Genomic DNA, 19,442 nt, shown 5'->3' with positions numbered 1-19,442 from the left:
GATTTCACAGATTGAAAGCTCAGGAAGAGGTGTGAATTACAAGCAATTAGTTCACAAGGCAGTTGGAACTGTAGTAATCCTGGAAATCTTTTGACCCGCATTTTAAAAATATCCCCACAATCCAGCTTCTTCCTCTGTAGGGCTTCTGCTTGGGAAAGTTTGTGTAACTCCCCAAAACATCTGAAGAGTGAATAGCAGTAGAGTTCTTGGACTGCGAAGGAGACCCTGCTTCTTGTGTGCATGCTCTTGTGCACACAGACAGACAGAAACACACACATACATGCACACACACAGAGAGACACATATACCCATGTTCGCTTTAGCATCTGATAGAAAAAGAGGAACATGAGGAAAGACAGAGATTGAGTCATCAACATGTGACCTGGTGATTTCTGAGTCCTCTGACTTTGAAATCAGTGGAAATCTAGAGCTCTACTTTGTCACTTGTAATGCTTTGTTGTGGCAAATAAATATTTTTTGCAGCTGCATCACTTCATTGCTAATATATTTGAAGAAGGCAAGATAACCTAAAGGCGTGAATCTTGTTCTGTTTTAATCCACCTGTAAGTCAGTGTTGGTTGTAAGGTAAATTGTAAGTAAGAGCTATTGGTCACCAAGTGCCAAAGGTTATGAATGATTTACCTTTTTTTTTTTTTTTCTAAACTGAAGCAAACTCATGGTTGTTCCTAGAAAAACATGCACACTCACTTGCTTGCATTCAGTTAAGCTTCTTTGAGTAACAGGGAAGAGGCCACTAGGATTACAAGGCACTTAGTGCCCATTGGAGTGTGACTGGCATTGTGCACCCTGTGAATTATGGTGGTGGTATGGGGAAAGGGGTAAAAAAGCATCAATCTGAAAGGGGTAAAAAAACATCAATCCATGGAGTATGCGAACCAGATGGCATCTGTCCTGGGAAGAACAGATGACCCTCGTAGGAGAATTAGAGGACTATACTAGTCAGGCAGAAATCCAGTCTATTCATCAAGCTTTTCCTCTTGCTGTGGTCCCTACAGGATCAGCCCTGTTTAGGCTCAGGCCTCTTAAATCCCAGTGCAAGACCAATTTCTCTATGAAATTCTCCCTGTCTTCTTTGGTCTCATGGCTACTTCCTGGGAGGAGAAAGTAGTAATCAGCTCCCACCACCCAGCTAAATTTACATGGTATTAGCAAATTCTAACCCAAGATGTTAAAACTATCTGAGAAGAGGCATGACTCTGCTTCTTGTCTGTACCCTCCTAAAGTCAAGGTGCAGCAAGGAGACAGACATTTGCATGTGGCCCCTGAGAAAGAAGAGATTTGTCTGCCTCACCCCCTGCTGGTGCAAACTTGCACCTCTCTCAGCCTCAGTTTTCTTATGTGTATAAAGTTTCAATGATCGCAATAGTACTTATCTCATGTGACTATTGTGGGATTGAAACGAGATAGTTCATGTGAAGTACCGAGCACAGAGCCTGGCACACAGTAGGTACTCTATTAGTGTTAATATCACTGGAAAGCCCAGCTGGGGGCTCAGCAGTAGAAGCTGCCAGAGCCTTAGTGTTACAGCCACATCCTTTACCCCACCATTCACGTACATTTGATGCCCCAGGGTGAGAATCCACATATCCCAAGCAGAGAGGCACAGCTTTGGTAAATTGAGTCTTAGCTAACTCATGTCAGAGACCAGGTGTTATCCTGGGGTTTGACTCCTAGCTCTTGCCACATTCATAGCAGGATGCTGAGTGGATTGTACTCTGAGCCTCACTTGTTGCATCTGTGAAACGGGGGTGATTTTTTGACTTCCCAAGGTATAGCATCTGTTAAGGCACATAGACTACAATCTGACACAAATTAGCAGCTCCATACATTGCAGAATCTTTTCTTTTTCACTTAAGGAGATGCTAAAAGAGGCAAGAGGAAAGAAAATCAAATTTGGAGATGCCCTGGGCTGTGTGTTGAAGTTGGGCTCTGGTGGAATTGGTGGTGACCTTTTGCTTCTCTCCATCTGGATGGCTGTATCTTTAAAGACAACAAGTCTTAACTGCAGTTTTTGATTGTATAAATCTGGCCAAGTCCACTATTTACCCAGCCCCAGTCTCCTTAGAGTAGGATTGGAAACTCGAACTTTGCTATCTCCTCTGCAGAGTGAACAAGGGACAATCTTTATGAAAAACTTTGTTGCAAGATATTTGTATTCTTAATAATGAGGGGAAAAATACAAAAATGATAATACTAAGCTTGGCTCATGGATAGCATTTTTGCACAATGTATTTCATTTGGGCTGCAGCCTTTGAGCTGTACTAATTGCTCTGAGCATCTGTTTGTATGTCCGTTGCACGGGGTGATTTGCCCTCCTAGGTTCCCAAATGCTTTGGAGCCCCTGGTTTATTGCAGGACTTACTAAGTGGTGGCCATCATCACTTTGATTGGCCCCTACCACAGTGTTTTCCAGACTTTTCCACCGAGGCTCCTAGGGCTTTGTGGTGGGTGCCAGGACCATTGATGGGGTAGGGTGGGTGCTGGAAGAGAATGAGCAGCTGGTAGATTGAGTCTCTGGGTCTGCCTTTCCACCCTCACTCCAGCCCCCATTAGCTCAGCTCAATTTTTAACCACTTGAAATACTGTGGTTGTGCCTAAGACATCATGGCAGGGAGAGAAAGAAACGTCTGAAAACCATCAATCTTCTCTCTGAATGCTGCCACTGGTCCCGTTTGCCTGTTGGCAACCCAAGTTGAAAAGGCAGCACCAGAGGGGAATGGGGAAAATTAGCAGAACTGGAAAATCTGAGTTGAGATCTGGGTTTACCAAACTCTCCGTAAGACTTTGAGTCTGTGAAACTTATGTCCATTAGTTTCTTCATCTTTTAAATGGGTCTGTAGTACCTACCCTCTGGGCCTCACAGGCTGCTTTTGGATGTGAAAGTGCTTTATAATTGGTGAAGGAAACTGCTACGTGGCAAGAATAGCAAAGCCTGATGTACTTTAATCCATTCTGTTCTGCTGAGGGTGGAGCCCCAATGTGTCTTAATTCATATGAGGTTTTTGAGAAGCTTTTTGAGATTTTAATACTGTCCCAGGTATGCACATCAACCCTTTCACTTTTATCCCCCAAGCTCCAAAAGTTTCATAACTTTTTATTTCACCTTGGGTGGTAGGAAGGCAAGGTGTGCCTGGGGGAGCTACAGGGAGTTATTCAAGGTCACATAATTAGCTTATAATTAACAGAGTTTACACTAGAACCAGTGCATCCCACTCCCAGATGGGGGCCCCGGCTCATCTCAGCATGTCAGCAACCCATGAATCACCCCTGAAATCCAGATATTACCTGTGAGTAACATTTTCTCATCCTACCGCAACTGTTATGAAAGTCTTCCCTCAAACTAAAGCTAAGCAGTTCCACAAAATGCCAGCTATAAACATTAGCAGAAACTGTGTGTTGATTAGGTGATGTATCAGTCATTGTAACTACCCAGAAAAAAAAAATCCAATGACAAAACCAAATGGCCCAACCTTATTTTCTACTTGCAAGAGGAAAAACCCTATCTGGGCCCCGAGATGCTTTTTTCATTTCATTTACCACATCCTGGGTTTGTGCTAGTCAATCTGCTAAATCAATAAGATCCAAAAAAGCAGAACACAAAGATTGTGAGGCCAGAGGATTTCCTGATCACCATGGCAACACACAGGGGTGGGTACTGTGGTTTCTCTCCCTGAAGATGCACTCGTCAAAGACCACTTGGTGTTACAGAATTCTGGTGCAGTGAAGCAACAGTTCTGGGACACATACTTTCTTTTGCCAGAAAGACTCTGTTGGATCCAGGACCAGGAGTAGGAGGTTAAACGTTCTCCATACCCTCACCTCGAAGTCCCCATCATCCCATTAGGAGACAGGGAAGGGACTGTTCTCCAAACTCTCAAAACAACCCAAGAGCTTTCTAGACTGTGCATTGGGTTGATCATTTGGTGGCCTTGGCTGAAGGGCCAGGGTAACAGCTAGGAGAACCCTCAGGATTCTTCTCCAAGGTGACAGGCCCCTCCATGTTGGTTCAGCGTTGGCTGCCATGACAGCCTCCAGGCTCCACGGAAAAAAGGCAGAGAAATCAGGGGGTCCAGCCAGGCGCCAAGACGTTGGGGTGCCTTGCCTTTCTAAGTGCCAAGTGATGAATAGCTCAGTTGAAAGCAACCCAGGGCACATTCTGGAGGAAATTCTCTGGGTATGATTGTGCATGACTGTTTTCTCTGCTCATTAAACCCTCATTCGCCTCCAGGGCAATTCCGGGAGAGACTGAGTCACTCAAGACTCATGGTCTGCACTGGGCAGCCAAAGGCGATTCGGCCACCAAGTGTGATTCTGGCCTCATTCAGAAGTGGATACTAAACAATACACCCTTTCACCAGGATCCCATCACATGGGCGTCAGGAGATGGGGGCGAGTGATGTGGCGGCAGAGGGAAGGCTGCCGGCCTTCTAGACTGGCAGGCCTGGGGGGCAGCAGAGGGCACAATAGCTAGAAAGACTCCCAGATGAAAACTTCTGGGCTTTGAAGACTTCGAATAAATGAAGAAGAAAATGACTTCTTCGTGTCCTATTAAGACAGTGAGTTGTGGCTTTTTTGAAAACAGCTTGCTCAGACCTATTATGAAAGATAGATCAGTAGCAAGAACACTGGTGTAGGAGTCAGGAATCTGCAATTATGAACCCCTGAGTTTTTTTTTGTGTGTGTGTGTGTGTTTTTGTTTTGTTTTGTTTTGTTTTGTTTTTTAACTTGCTGGAGGACCATGCTCAGCTATTCTTGATTTTATTTTCTCCTGTGTCACAAGAGAAAGAGAAATTGGTTAGAAGCTTCCCATTGTGCCTCCTGGCTTTAAAAGTAGATAATCCAATTAACGATAATGCTTTAAAACAACAAAACCTTGTCTTTTTCCCTTCCTACTTCTGATCAGAACAAGCTCAGTAAGATTTATTAGTTGTGCAATCTGTTTTGGACATGAGCTCAGCAAATCAGAGGACAGAAATAGAATCCTGGCCTTTTAATGATAAACACTGTAAAAACAAAAAAATTTGGAGAGCTTACCAGTGCTTCTGGCTGCCCAAGTGGTTTGTGTGTGGCTGACTCCCAGGAGCTCAATCACTTTGGGTGCAGTCCACCCAGAGAGCCATGTTCCAGCTACATCAACCTGGAGCCTTAGCTTGGTCAGTCTAGATTTTTAGGTCTGGCTGCAGACGTCTCAAAATGTCACAAGGACAGCCTGTGTCCTTGGTGACCCAACCCTGGGCCAACCCCAAGTCCTGGAGTCCTCTTCTAAGAGCCCTGCCTAATTGTAGAGAGCGCATTCAGGCTGTAAAGGGCAGGAGATCTGGGGGCTATGACTAGGTTTAGGCTTTCTAAATTCCCAAGAGTATGATGGGAAGACCAATAGGCAGAATCAGAGAGAAGCAGTCAGCCCACTGTTGGGGAAAGCCAGTCAAGGTCAAGACTTCAGAATCTCCTCTCTGGAGAGAGAGTGAAAATTCCATTAGTGAAGTTTATTCCACTGAAGTCTTACCAGGCCTTGGTAAAGGCCCCTATCTTGTGTTCCAGAATCAAGGGACTTCTGATCTTAAAATAATATTCAATAAGCTCAAATTCTTCTCTCTAGGGCTCTCTTTTCATGATCACTTCTCCACACTTTATTAAAAAATTACATGAAGGGTAAGTGGGCTTCCTGTCATTTCAGTGTCTGACTTGTGCATAAGTTGGAATTTAACACTGGAAAATGATCAGCCAGATTGCCCAGTCTGAAACCCAGGTCCCCCAGTGACTAGCACAAATTACTTACATCTTCTCAATGAATCAGTTACCTCTTGTGTAAAATGGGGATAATAAAAATGCCTGCCACACAGGATTGTTAGGAAAATTAAGAGAAATATTAGGTGTAAAGTGCTGAATACCCTGAACCCAGACTAGGCACTCAGTGAGTGCTCACTGTGGTTATGGACCAGGAGCTGCAGGAATTAGAACACCATTGAGTAGCAGGAACTGGCTTTATTCTCATCTTCATGATAAAGCAACTTCTCCTTACATATAGCTTAATCTGAAACCAAAAATCTAATTCTGCCTCATCCCTCCTGAGGAGATGACAAATAGGGATCAGGCACACCTGGGAGGCTCAAGTTAGAAAGCAAATTAACTTATTTTGCAGAATCTGGAGACGTCTGGTCTGGAGAACTGACAGTGCCCTCTCTTTGGGCATAGTACGATTGTAGGTTGTCTTTGGGTGGTCTTCATATGGAATGTACTGTGTTTGCCATGTTCCCTAGGAGATCTGGCCTCAGAAATGGCCCTGTGATGGTATGTGAACATACTGTCCTGTAACTGAGATGATAGCTTGCACATTCAGACAGACAAAGCCAGTTACAAAACTAAAAGTTGGTCTCTGAAACATTTGCTTTCAGGGAAAACAGCAAATGTTCACAGAAGCAAAGTTCTGGGTTAAAGACATTTTAAGTGTCCAATAAGGAATTCTCGGCAAACACCTGCTGGTAATTCTTCAGATATGATGTGGGAAAGGAACCTGATAGGTGATCTTTTTGCACCCTATAAGACTGCAGCCTGTCGGGGGTTGGGGCAGAAAGAGAGCATTTATTAATTCATTATTTCATTCAACATTTGCCTACCATGGGCAGCTGTACTAGGTACTGGGGATATAATTGTGAAGAAGGGAGACACCATTTCTGTTGTCACGAAGCCCACAGGGAAGTTCCAAAATTTCAGAATGCTGGAATTTCTGGTTACTAGAGACCTTGGAGATAATAATTTCTTGTAATTCTTTACCTGGTTGTGTCACAGACTTTGAAAACTAATGAAAACCAGAGATGTTGTTGCCCTACCTAAACACACACACACACACACACACATATCCATACACACAATCTTGCATATAATCTCACAGGTCCATGGAGGTATTGACAAGCTCCTGTATTCCATATTGAAAATCCTTTGCAGCCCAGCTCCAATACTAGCTACTGCATTTACCAGCCCACTCACCTCTCAGGAAAGTTTGGGAAGATGTAGATAATGGCAACTTGGGTGAAAATTACACAGTGCTCTCTTCCCAGCACATGTGATTTTCTACAACTTCAGAAATAACTGGGGTGGACCAAGAAGCTATTATTCCTCGCAGGCCCTACAATCTAGGCAAAGCTTTGAAATGTGCTGGGACAATTTTATTAGAGATCTATTTTCCTTGATCTGAGGCTTAGGGGACAGTATAGATGAGATTAGTGGCATTTGGGGTCAGTGATGGTTTATCGAGGAGGGAATGCATAGTACCTGTAACCAGGAGCCTGGATAGGAGGCAACATAGCATAGAGGTTAGAATCCTGATTTTCCCACTTGGATGACATTGGGCAAAGGACTTCACCACTTTGTGCCTCAGTTTCCTCATCTCTAAAATGGGTTTAGCAATAGTGCCTACCTCATAGCATTTTTATGAGAATTAAATTAGCTGAAGCACATAAGGCACCTAATAAGTGTGCAATGCTCATTGCCTCTGATTATTAAGTGTCAAACACCATATCAAGTGTTTGACGTACCTTATTTCATTTAATAGTTCCATAAACCCTGACACGTTAGCATTGTCATCCCATCAAGGAAGAGGTGGAGAGTCAGAGAGGTTAAGTAACTAACAACCTGTGTCACCTAAAGTGAGTGGCAGGGTCAGGAATTGAACCAGGTTTGAGGAGGTCCTAACTAGGTTGAACTACCGACTTTCATAAAAGTTTGGCACTAGAGACCAGCTTTATAGGACAAAAAAACCTTCTTTCAGCACTCCTTTTTCTCGCCTTCCTGACAGCTCCCTAGCAGACCTCTTCCCATGTGGGTAGGGAGATAAGATTCCTAGACACTGCGACACTGGTCTCCATGACCCCTCTGTGCTGCCCACAGCCCTATAGTAATGAGCGTGCTAAAGGACTGGTGGCATTTCTACCATGGGAAGTCTCTTCTCCGAATCCAAAAGCGGCCTCAAACAGTCAGTGTTTTCAGTTGAGCTCATGTATCACTCAGAGGGAGGCACTTGGGACATTTTATTCATTACATGATACAGGAGATTTATTGGAGACCAGAGGGCTCAACAGAAAACATTCTTGATTTATTTCCAGCCGGAAAGCCTTGTCTGAGAGATGCAATCAGCCATTTAGTATTAGCTTCTTGAGTCAAAGTGGATCCTGAATCACAGAAGTCTCTGTTTTTCAGGAGAGACACACAGACATCTGAGGAGTCTTGCCTCTGTATAGTGGTTTGCAGCATGGCTAGCACCATTGCCAGAGACATTGGCACTCTGTCAAGCAATGTTCTGTGGTCCATGGCTATTCACGTCTCAACCTTAACCTTAATTCTACTTCATTGTGAGTTTGGGCATGTTTCTTTATTTCTTCTCCTCTCTGTGTGTTAGCTTCTCCATCTGGAAAACGAGGACACTAATATTACCCACCTCATAGGGATGTTTTAAGGTTAAAATGAGTAAATAATTCCAAAGTGCCTAAAAGAGAGCCTGGCATATACATAATGATGCACAATAAATATTAGCCACTGCTCTTGCTGTTGGCATTATTGATATCCTCCAGGGTAATAATTTGGGTTTGCATTAGTATCAAGGAAAACTGTTGAAATGTCTTCATAAATTATCAGGGTTTGAATGACACACAGCCTTGAAAATGTTGGCTCCTTTTAAGTTAAGAGGGACCTAGAGTAGAAGGATTGTGAACACTCACAGGATAGTTGACCAGAAATGAAGTATTTGACACCATTCTTGCAACTCCTAAGTGGCTAAATAGCGTCAGGGTTAGGAGTTGGACTTTCTCATGAGATCAAGATAAATGTAAGCTGTGGAATTTTTACTTTGCATAGGGTTTCTTCATCCAATCAGTAGCCCTTTGCCGATACCTACAATGGGTCAGGACCTGCTTAGCCTTCACATCTAGGAAGGCTAAAGGGTGAGTTTGTCTGTTTCATCCTGTCTTGGCTGATCACATGCATATACAACCACACACTCACTTGCATACACACATATAAGCATGAGGAGAATTCAAAATGTTCATGGGAAAATGAGATTAAAAGATAAAAGTTTAAAGATGTAAACTTTACTTCTCAACATAAGCACCATCACATTCAAGATACTGTTATAAGCTATGATAGCACCCATTTAGTCCATCCCTAAAGAACTGAGGGTCCTGGGAATTTAATCACATCAATGCAGTCTTTCTTACATTGTTAACTAAAGAAAAATGGGTGCCCTTTAAAGATTTTTAAAGATTAAGTAACAAAAAAAAGTCAGAAGGAGTCAAATTTGGACTATAAGGTGGATGCCTAATGGCTTCTCCATAGAAATTCTCAAAAAAATTGCCTTTGTTTGATGAGAGTAATGAACAGGAGCATTGTCATGGTGGAGGAAGACTCTCTGGTGAAGCTTTTCGATACATTTTTTCTTCAAAAGCTTAGGCTACCTTTCTGAAAACACTCTCGTAATTAGCAGATGTTATCATTCTTTGACCTTCCAGAAAGTTAACAAACAAAATGCCTTGAGCATCTCAGACAACTGCTGCCATGACCTTGGCTTTAGACTGGTCCACCTGCTTTGACTGGTCCACTTTTGCTTTGACTGGACCCCTTCCACCTCTTGGTAGCTATTCCTTTGATTGTGCTTTGTCTTCAGGATCACACCCATAAGGCCATGTTTCATCTCCTGCTATAATTCTCAAAGAAATGCTTCAGGATCTTGATCCCACTTGTTTAAAATTTCCATTGAAAGCTCAGCTCTTGGCTGCAGCTGATCCGGGCACAATGGTTTTGGCAACCACTGAGTGGGAAATTTGCTCAACTTTAATTTTTCAGTCAGATTTGTGTAAGCTGAACCAGTTGAGATGTCTATGATGCTGGCCATTGTTTCTGCTGTTAATCATTGGTCCTCTTCATTTAAGTCACAAATAACATTAATTTTTTTCTCCCAAATTGATGTGGATGGCATATCACTGCAGGCTTCATCTTCAACATCATCTTGTCCCTTCTTCAAACAAGTTATCTGTTTGTAAGCTGCTGATTTATTTGGGGCATTTTCCTGATGAACTTTTCATAAAGCATCAATGATTTTGCCATTCTTCCACCTAAGCTTCACCAAAAATTTTGGTGTGTGTTCTTGCTTCAATTTTAGCAGAATTCATGTTGCTCTGAGAGAGGATCTTTTCAAACATGTCTTATCCTTGTTAGTGCCTCAAACTAGATCCTGTTCAGATATATCAAGTTAGTAAGAGTTTATTTTGGTGCAAAAAAAAATTTGAAATCTATGTATAGTTTTTCCATAGCACATATTTTTCATGAACTTTTGGAAGACCCGTCATATAGACACACTCACACAATGCATGCGTATATTGTCAGTGAAGTTATGTTGGCTTCTGAAACTCAAGGGATTTTACTGAAACTCATGAAACTCAAGGGATTTTACTGAAAAGTCTCAGCCTCAATTGGTTCCTCTTACATTTGCATATTCTGCCTGCCAGGTGGCAAGGTAGAATTGACTGTAATAAGAAACTACCATTGAACTCCATGCCTCAGAGTTGATTTTTAACCTGAGAGTGACAGCAGCCACCTGGGCCAGGGGCAGACAGGTAGTTTGCCTCGCCTGGAATCAGAGGCTCCCGTTATCAGCCTTATCTTCAAGAAGCTGATAGGAATGCTTTGTTTTTCTTTTGTGTGTTGGACAAGGAGAGGCCCTGGAAGGTCTGTCATGTAGATTGACAGTTTCCCTTTGTAAGACCGGCCAACTGAGGCCAAAGTTGAAAATGTCAGTAAAAACAAATAGTATTGCAAAAGGGCCTTATGCATTTCCTTCTCTGTCCTCTCATTGCCCCATCAGCCGAGTGCTGCATGAGTGGCTTAAGAGAACACCATTAGGCTTGAAAAAGAGTGAACTGCAAAAACACATTTTCTGCATTTCACCTAGTTGTTATTTTCCCCCATGTGCTAATGATGCAAACAAAAGAAAATAAAAATAATAGACATTGGCTTATGGCTTTTCAAGTTCCATTTCTTGTTTCTTCTTTTACTATTTTCAGAATCAAGGAAGATAATGCAGAATTTTAACAGTTTTCTTATCTCATTTTGCATTTGTTAGACATTGTTTCCTAGTGGTTGAGACCTGCTTCCGGCTCAGGAAAGAGAAAGCAGTGGTTGCCCATACGATTCAATAATAATGACTCTATCTTTGTCATTATTTAACTGTTGTTTAGGTGTGCCTCTCTCCTTTCTTCAGTTGCGCTAATGATAGAAAAGGATCCTTGGGCACATAGTAAAGTGGTTCAAAGCATGGGTTTGGGTGGTAAACAGGTCTGAGATAGATTTCCTGCTCTGCCACTTAAGAATTGGGTAACTTTGGGGAGTCATTTAATTTTTCTGAGCTTCACCCATAAATAATACATACATACATAAAACTCACCTTTCAGGGTTCTGAAGATGATGCAACACAGAATGTCAACACAGTACCCAGGGACACTGCAGTAATAGGTCCCCTCTCCTATTGCTGTCAGCTCAGAAATACAGAACAGAGAAACTGGGATTCAGGAAGGAGACTATAGGCTCTAGATAGAAGTACTCACTCACTTCCTTGGGCAACTCACTTCCCTGAGCCTCAACTTTCTTGTTGGTAAATAAGTGGAATCTTCCTATCCACCTCTAGAGCTGTGCAAGGAAGAGATGGAGCTGGTTAATGCCAGTTCTGTTTGATTCCAGACCTGGTTCTTAACTAACAACAAGGAGTGGTGCCTGGCCAGGCACCTGGGGCATTGTCCCAAGACGATGTCAACATGTCTCCTTAGAGAATGACTGTCATTGAGGCCTAAGGAAGTGTTCAGGAGGAATCAAGCTTCACCAGCATAGTTTCAACGACTTAACCCTTTGCATGCAGTTTCCTCAAGTGTAAACCGGGGGTCATATAGTCCCAGGAGTTTTCAATTACAGCCTTTGAAGTCTTTTGAGATTGTTACACAGGATCAAGTAGAAGAGGATGATTTCTAGCTCTCTATTGGAATTTCAGATTAATGTCTACAAAACTGACTAAAGTCCTTGTATTGAATAATTCTTTACCCAATTGATAGCAGTTAGGCTTCATTTTCAATGCCATTGACTCTGAGAGCAAACGACAGGCGTTTGGTCTGCCAATATATTAAAAGTGTGTTTCTGAGGAAATTTCAATGACTCATTCGTTTATATAACAAATACTTGTTGAGCATCTACTTTCTATTGGGTACTGTTATAGGGGTTAGAGATAACAGCTGCAAGCAAGTAAAAGGCCCTTGCTTTCTCAGAGCTTTCATTCCAGGAAGGAGAGAAAGAGAGTAACCATACACACCAATAGATGACCAGGCTGTTGTGAAGACACAAAAGCCAAATGAGTTGAGGGAGAGACTGGGGGTTAGGTAAGGGTGTTTAGGGAAGCACTCTAAAGTGAGGTGACGTGGAGTTAAAATTCTGAATGACAAAAAAATGAACCACCTATGTGACCATGTGAGGATGGAACATTCCAGACAGAGAAGAAGGCAGATACAAATGTTCTAGGATGGGAAGGAGCTCAGAGTGTCTGAGAGAATTGAAGACAAGCTTTGTGCTTAGAGCAGAGCAAGCTACTTTGAGGTTAGAGAGGGAGCCAGGAGCCAGATTATGTTGGTTTTAGCCATAATAAGAACATCTATACTGGGTGCGAACATAAACTCTTGGAGGTTATAAGCCGGGGAGAAATCACTTGACTGTGGAAAAATGCTCGTAACATAAGATTAAGTGGAAAAATGACTCTCAAATCTAGAACTGTATATTCAGTACCATTTCAATTATGCAAACGTATGTGTGAGTATGTATATTTGTGTGGACGTATGTGTATATAGATACGTACTTTATATATGCATAAAGTACGTGTGTGCGTGTGTGCACGTGTGAATGTGTGTATTCAGTAAACAAACTGGAAGAAGATATAGAAAAGTGTTTGCTGTAGTTTTTGTAGTGGTGGACTTATTTTCCCTCATTGCTTTCCTGTGTTTTGTAAGTTTTCTGTAAGTTTGTATGACATCAATAATCAAAATTAAATCATTTGCTTTTTAAAAACTTTGTTGCAGAGCAATCAATGGAGGGAATGTAAGAGTGATATTATTTTACCATGTCTTTTCTCAGATTTGAGCTTAATATCATGGTGCTTTGGAATGCTGGAGTGAATTTTGTAGGCTCTGGCTAGTAGAGAAGTTTATTTGGCTTTTTGTTTGTTTGTTCTTTTTTTTTTTTTTTTTTTTGAGATAGAGTCTCGCTCTGTCACCCAGGCTGGAGTGTAGTGACATGATCTCGGCTCACTGTAACCTCTGCCTCCTGGGTTCAAGCGATTCTTCTGCCTCAGCCTCCCAAGTAGCTGGGACTACAGGCACGTGCCACCACACCTGACTAATTTTTGTATTTTTAGTAGAGATGGGGTTTCGCCATGTTGACCAGGCTGGTCTCGAGCTCCTGACCTCAGGTGATCCACCCGCCTCGGCCTCTCAAAGTGCTGGGATTGTAGGCATGAGCCACCGCACCCGGCCTTATTTGGCTTTTTAAGGAGTCTGTCCTAAACTGAACTTATTACTGTCTCCAAATTATTTATGCAAAAGAATCTAACATTTCTGTTTCTTCCCATAGATTTGAATATAACCTGCCGCTTTGCAGGTGTATTCCACGTGGAGAAAAATGGTCGCTACAGCATCTCTCGGACGGAGGCCGCTGACCTCTGCAAGGCTTTCAATAGCACCTTGCCCACAATGGCCCAGATGGAGAAAGCTCTGAGCATCGGATTTGAGACCTGCAGGTAAGAGACCAGCACCTGACCACTGGGGAAAGCTGGCAGCCTGGGACCCGGGAGCTGGGCTTAGAACTGGAAAGCTCCTTTCCCACAGCTGAATGGATTATTGCCTAAGGAGTCAACCCCACCTATTAATTTGGCCAAGTCAGTCTGGAACCTGTGTGACAACTGGAGTTTAAAGTCAGCTAAAGACACCTTTGTGAATCATAGAGCGGGAACCCAGAGGAAGCCATTAGGGGTCCTCTTGGCTGGAATCCTCTTGTCTAACCTGCTTCCACAGAGCTCTCCTGGCTTTGAAGAAGCTGCAGTATCATTGTCAGGACCACAAGAAAACATAAACCAAATAACAGTGTTTGAAATAAATATGTGGCTGTTAGAGTCTTGGCCCTGCAGACTTGGCTCAAAGCAGACTTTTCAAACTACTCTCTCTTACTCTCTCTTTAAAAAAATTTTTTTTGGTTTCTCTTCTATGTTTCTCTGGTTTGAAAAAGGCATAAAAGTTATTAAGCTATATTAATAACTTAGCTTAAGTTATTAAGCTATATATATTAAGTTATAATATATATAGCTTAATAACTTAATATATATTATATAATAATATATATTATAATATTATATATATTATATATTATATACAATAATATATATTATATATAAGCTATATATATATTATATATTATATATAGCTTAATAACTTAATATATATTATACTAAGTTATTAAGCTATATTATATTAAGATATATTATTATTAGGAGCCCTGAGAGGGCTCCTACCAGTTATTCTAGAGCTCCATAGAGCCTTCCTCAAACTATGGCTCCAAGCAAGATAATCACAACAAGCAAGGATGTTATTTTATGAATTTCCAATGGCCTTGTGGTAAGCGGTGCACAAGAAGAGCAAGCCACGGTGGCAATCACGGTGAATTGTTCTGGTTCAATTTGTTTTCACTAGAAGAGGACTGAGTAACCTCTACAATTGCTCTGAAGTTTCTACCTCAGCCTGTAGCTGTGCTTTTGCAGTGTCTTTAGGTAATATGATTCCCCTTTCTCTGCAACATACACTCACATGCACACAGACTGCTTTTGAAAAGTCAAGCTGCAGAACTCTACGGAAACCATGAAGTGTAAGTTAAGTGCTTCCATCCTCCAACACTGGTTACAGTCATGCACCCACATTATGAGTGATGGCTGAGACTCTCGCTGAAAGGGAAAAGGAAAGTCTTTTGCCTAAAATTGCCCTGTCTGATATGGTAGCCACTAACCACATGTGGTGACTTACACTTAAACTAATTAAAATACTAAAATTAAAACTTTAGTTCTTCACTAGCACTAACTACATTTTAAGTGCTCGGTTAGCCACCAATGGCCAGTGGCTACTGTACTGGATGACCCAGGTTAGAGAACATTTCCACCATTGTAGAAAGTTCTATTGAGAAGCACTGCTCTAAAATAAAGAGCAGATGTACATAGACATCTGTATGTGTTCAGAGCTAGGTCTGGGAGAATATGAAAGGAGCAGAGAGAGGGAGAAAGCTCTGGTGGCTACTGAACTTGCACTGTAGGATGCAATGAAAAAAGGCCATTTAGCAAATCCATTATTCTATTCCCGAGGCTAATTGTTTAATTATGGCCCTGACTAGGCTACTGGCCTAAGAAAGTGAATTTAGTAAGCTGAACTTTGATTGTGAAATACAAACAAGGCATACTTGCAAAATATAGAAATGCTCCTATGTGCTGAGGACCAGGGGAGTTCTTACAACTGCCACTGGCCAATCATCAAACACTTAGATGCTGGGAGCCCTGCTGCCCACCTGGCCAAACCCCTCACTTAATCCTCAAACTGCACTACTGGTCAATATTATCACCTCATTTTATGGATGAAGCAACTGAGACTTAGAGAAATTCCACACACAGGCTGCCTATGGAGGAGTTAGGATTCTGGTTCTGCTTAGCCTCAGCCCAGGACAGGATTTTAATGACCAAGCCTTCCTCAGGGGCTTAAAAGGGGAGGAAAGTATGCTGCCTGAATTTGCTGAATATTCTTTCCTCTTTGTGAACAGTAACTTACTCATGCCACATACACACATATAAACTTTAATATCCCCAATTTACAGTTAGCATGACACATAAAACCGGCAGGCAACATGAGGTGGCAAAAACTCAGTAATAGCTTACAAAGAGAATGCAATAGATTCTAGAATGTTGGTGTTATCCATACTTGATGACATGATGTGATGGGGGTGAGTTGGCGGGTAGGTTCACCAAGAAGTATTATTTAGAAAAAGAAAAACTGTGCCAAAGAAATCTATCATTTCACCCATAACTGGTATTAAGTATTGCAAAACTCATTTCCATAATTTCTCTCAGGTAGCTATGAATCAGCTTTCTGACATAGGACAGATGGCAGAGTCTCATAGGTTAGGATAAAACCTTAGCAGCTACTCTCTTTTGTCTGCCCCACCCTGATTGGTAGCAACTCTTAGATATATAAAAACTTATTACCATTTAATTGTGCCCGCACCCTCTGCCAAGCTAAGGAGGCTTTGGGGAAACCAGTTTGTCTGTTCAGATGAGAAATTAGTCATGCGAGCTACAATTGCCACATAGATAGGAGTTCTGTGTGCTTGGAAACTTCAGACTCACAGACATTTCCATGGGTCTTGCAGGGTGATGCGCTCCATGCTGTTGCCCCTGGCAGGAAAGATGAAAAGCATTGATGTGCATTGTAGCCAGAATTGCATTTTGAAAAACGTGCTGGATTTAACTTCCTCCTCTCTGCCCTCCTGCTGCACCACAGTTTCCCTTGCACATGGCATTTTCTCAGCCCACATCTCATTTTTTGAGGCATTTTATATTCCGAAAAAATTGTGTTTTTAGCACAATTAAAAAATAAGCAAGTTTTTAGCCACCAGGATGCTGCTAGAAGAGGCTGGGCTGTGTATGTCGTATCTGAAAGGGCCTCCAGCTGTAACACACTCCCAGAGATACCTTGGTGGGGCAAGAGGGGCTATGCGTTTCTCTGGCTGTGCTACTTCTGGAAAGTTCCTGAGCTACATGAGCCGTTGCTATCTGCTTACTTAATTGCTATGACTCCCATTGTAATCCTGGTTAATTTATTCCCACTGGCAATAGAATTATGCCTGCAATGCTCAGGAGGCAGTGTGCTGTGCTGCGTACTTGGCATATAAACAAGGCTTCATGTTTAGGGCAATGGAGTATGGAGTAAGGGGACTCACAGGAAAAGTTGTGGCTGAGAAAGAAGTGGGGGAATGGGACATGAGGCAGGTCTGGAATGTGTGCACTGAAATAAAGAAGCACCCCTTCCTATCTATGGAAGCTGGCCATTTTGTGTATTTTCTGGAAAACATGAAGGTAATCCAGAGCCAGCATGAATCTTACATCAAAACTTCTCTCTTCTGTGACTCAGGCTTCCTTCTGTTTGTTCAAATAGACTCAACACTGCTGAACACAAATTTTAACTGAAACTAATTATTCCTTTCATGATTTTTTTTTAAAGCTCTTTATAGGTCTCTAAATAAAATCACTTTGTTTCTATCAGTCTTGTTGATCTCTTTCCCTCTCTATGCTGTTATTTTTGGATTTCACATAACTCGGTTGTTGAAACCTCCGATATCCCTAGGGGTGAACTGAGTGAAGAGTTGCACGGCATTAAATGTCATTCAATGGGATATTATGAAATTCCCAACTTAGCCGTTTAGGTCAATATCCTCTTGTTTTTCTCTTATAGGTACGGGTTCATAGAAGGGCACGTGGTGATTCCTCGGATCCACCCCAACTCCATCTGTGCAGCAAACAACACAGGGGTGTACATCCTCACGTCCAACACCTCCCAGTATGACACATATTGCTTCAATGCTTCAGGTTGGTTCTCAGGGGGGGTGTCTATTGGCATGAAAGGCTTTGGGAGCCTGGTCTTTGGTGCTAAGCTTAAGTGGGGATTCATGTAGCCTCCATTTACATAACAAACGCTCACTCAATATCTGTACAGCAGAGTCAACATTCCTGTCTCCATGGAGCTTACATGCTAAATCGGGGAGGCAAACAATAAACAAATAAATATTAAATACCCTTTAGGAGTGTCCAATCTTTTGGCTTCCCTAGGCCACATTGGGAGAAGAATTGTCTTGGGCCCCACATAAATTACACTAAAACTAAGAGTAGCTGATAAGCTAAAAAACAAACAAACAAAAATCACACAAAAAAGATCATAATGTTTTAAGAAAGTTTACGGATTCGTGTTGGACCACATTCAAAGTCATCCTGGACCACACACAGCCTGTGAGCCGCCGGTTGGACAAGTTTGCCCTATATGAAGTCAGAAAGTGATACAAGTGCTATAAAAAAGAAAGCAAAATACGAGGCTAATGAGTGCTAGGGATGCTTTTATTTTCTGAGAAGGTGGTCAGGGAAAGTGCCTCCTGGACTGTTCTGAGAATATCAGTGCTCAGAGGGGAGAATGCCAAGGAATAAAGTCGGAGAGCTAAGCAAGGGCCAGCTAACAGGGGGTGATTCATTCTCAGTGTGATGGGAAGTCATTACAGGTTTTGAATAAGGGAGTGACATGAATCTAATGATAGCTTTGGGGTGTAAATCAAATGTCTTAGCTGAGAGGTATTTATTATATGAGAGGGCTGGAAAAAAGCCTTGGAGAGTATATGGTATGCCTTTGACCTTCTTAAATATCCTTTACCCAACAGTTGAAAGAACCAGAGAAGAAGAAACCTAAGTTAAGATGTAGATGCTAGGACACAGGCCAGCCTTTCTCTATGTCTTTGTGACTTTCTCCCAACCATTAACCTAGAAAATCAGGCTTATGAGCCTTATTCAAGTCCTAGCAAAATTAAAGAATTCTATGCATCATGAATTTTCAGAATTTTTTGAGAAGGGTCAAAATTATAAATGTCAAATATCCCGATGCCAACTATCAAAAGTCTTAACTCTTAAACTGGGCCTTCTGTTCCCATGGAAGGTTTGAAGTTGGATGAAGGGAAAGATGAAGCCTTGAGGTAAACTTGGTACATCTTGCTGGAGTGTCAGTTTTCCCTAAAGATGGGAAGGGGATGTTAAATTAGCTGGAAAGGGACTTAAGACGTTATCAGCCTGAGACAAACACAGATATATACACACACACATATATATACATAAAATCAAAATATCACAGATATATATACCATATACATCAAATATAAATATATATATACTATATATATATGGTAGTAAAATATAAAAAGCTGCAAGGATTTTTAAACTATAAAAAGGACATCAACTTAATTATGAGATCTTTCTTCTACCTACTACTAAAAATAACCCAAAAATTAAAATTAATTGTGAGATTACATCAGCGGCTTTAGTCTGCACCACCTACCCTTTGTTGTGTGAACAGTAGGGATCAGAGTGGAAATTCAGAGAAGAAATCTAGAGTTTAGGACAAAGTATCAGGGCTGGCTAGTTGAAATGGAGTGTGTGAAGCCAGTAGATTTTGACAAAAATTTACAGGTCACTGAACCTATCAAGAGACACACAAAACAGGAACAGAAAACTGTAGAATGTTTATTCCTCCCTGTTATATGAGTGAAGAACACAAATGGAG

General features: G+C 41.8%; 1 protein-coding gene across 30 annotated transcripts in view; it reads left to right on the top strand.

The window, feature by feature from the left end:
• Nucleotides 1-19,442, top strand: part of CD44 (CD44 molecule (IN blood group)) — a 92,789-nt gene that overhangs the window by 23,911 nt on the left and 49,436 nt on the right. For 29 of the 30 annotated variants that reach the window (XM_024254506.3, XM_024254486.3, XM_054523731.2 and 26 more), the window contains 2 exon segments: nucleotides 13,672-13,837; nucleotides 17,580-17,713. In XM_024254506.3, the coding sequence (XP_024110274.2) occupies nucleotides 13,672-13,837; nucleotides 17,580-17,713 (300 nt within the window). 30 annotated transcript variants of the gene reach the window in all.

This window comes from Pongo abelii, chromosome 9, assembly GCF_028885655.2.
Source record: "Pongo abelii isolate AG06213 chromosome 9, NHGRI_mPonAbe1-v2.0_pri, whole genome shotgun sequence".
NCBI lineage: Eukaryota > Metazoa > Chordata > Mammalia > Primates > Hominidae > Pongo > Pongo abelii.
Note: the sequence above shows the minus strand (reverse complement) of the source record. Positions and strands in the feature narration are given on the sequence as shown.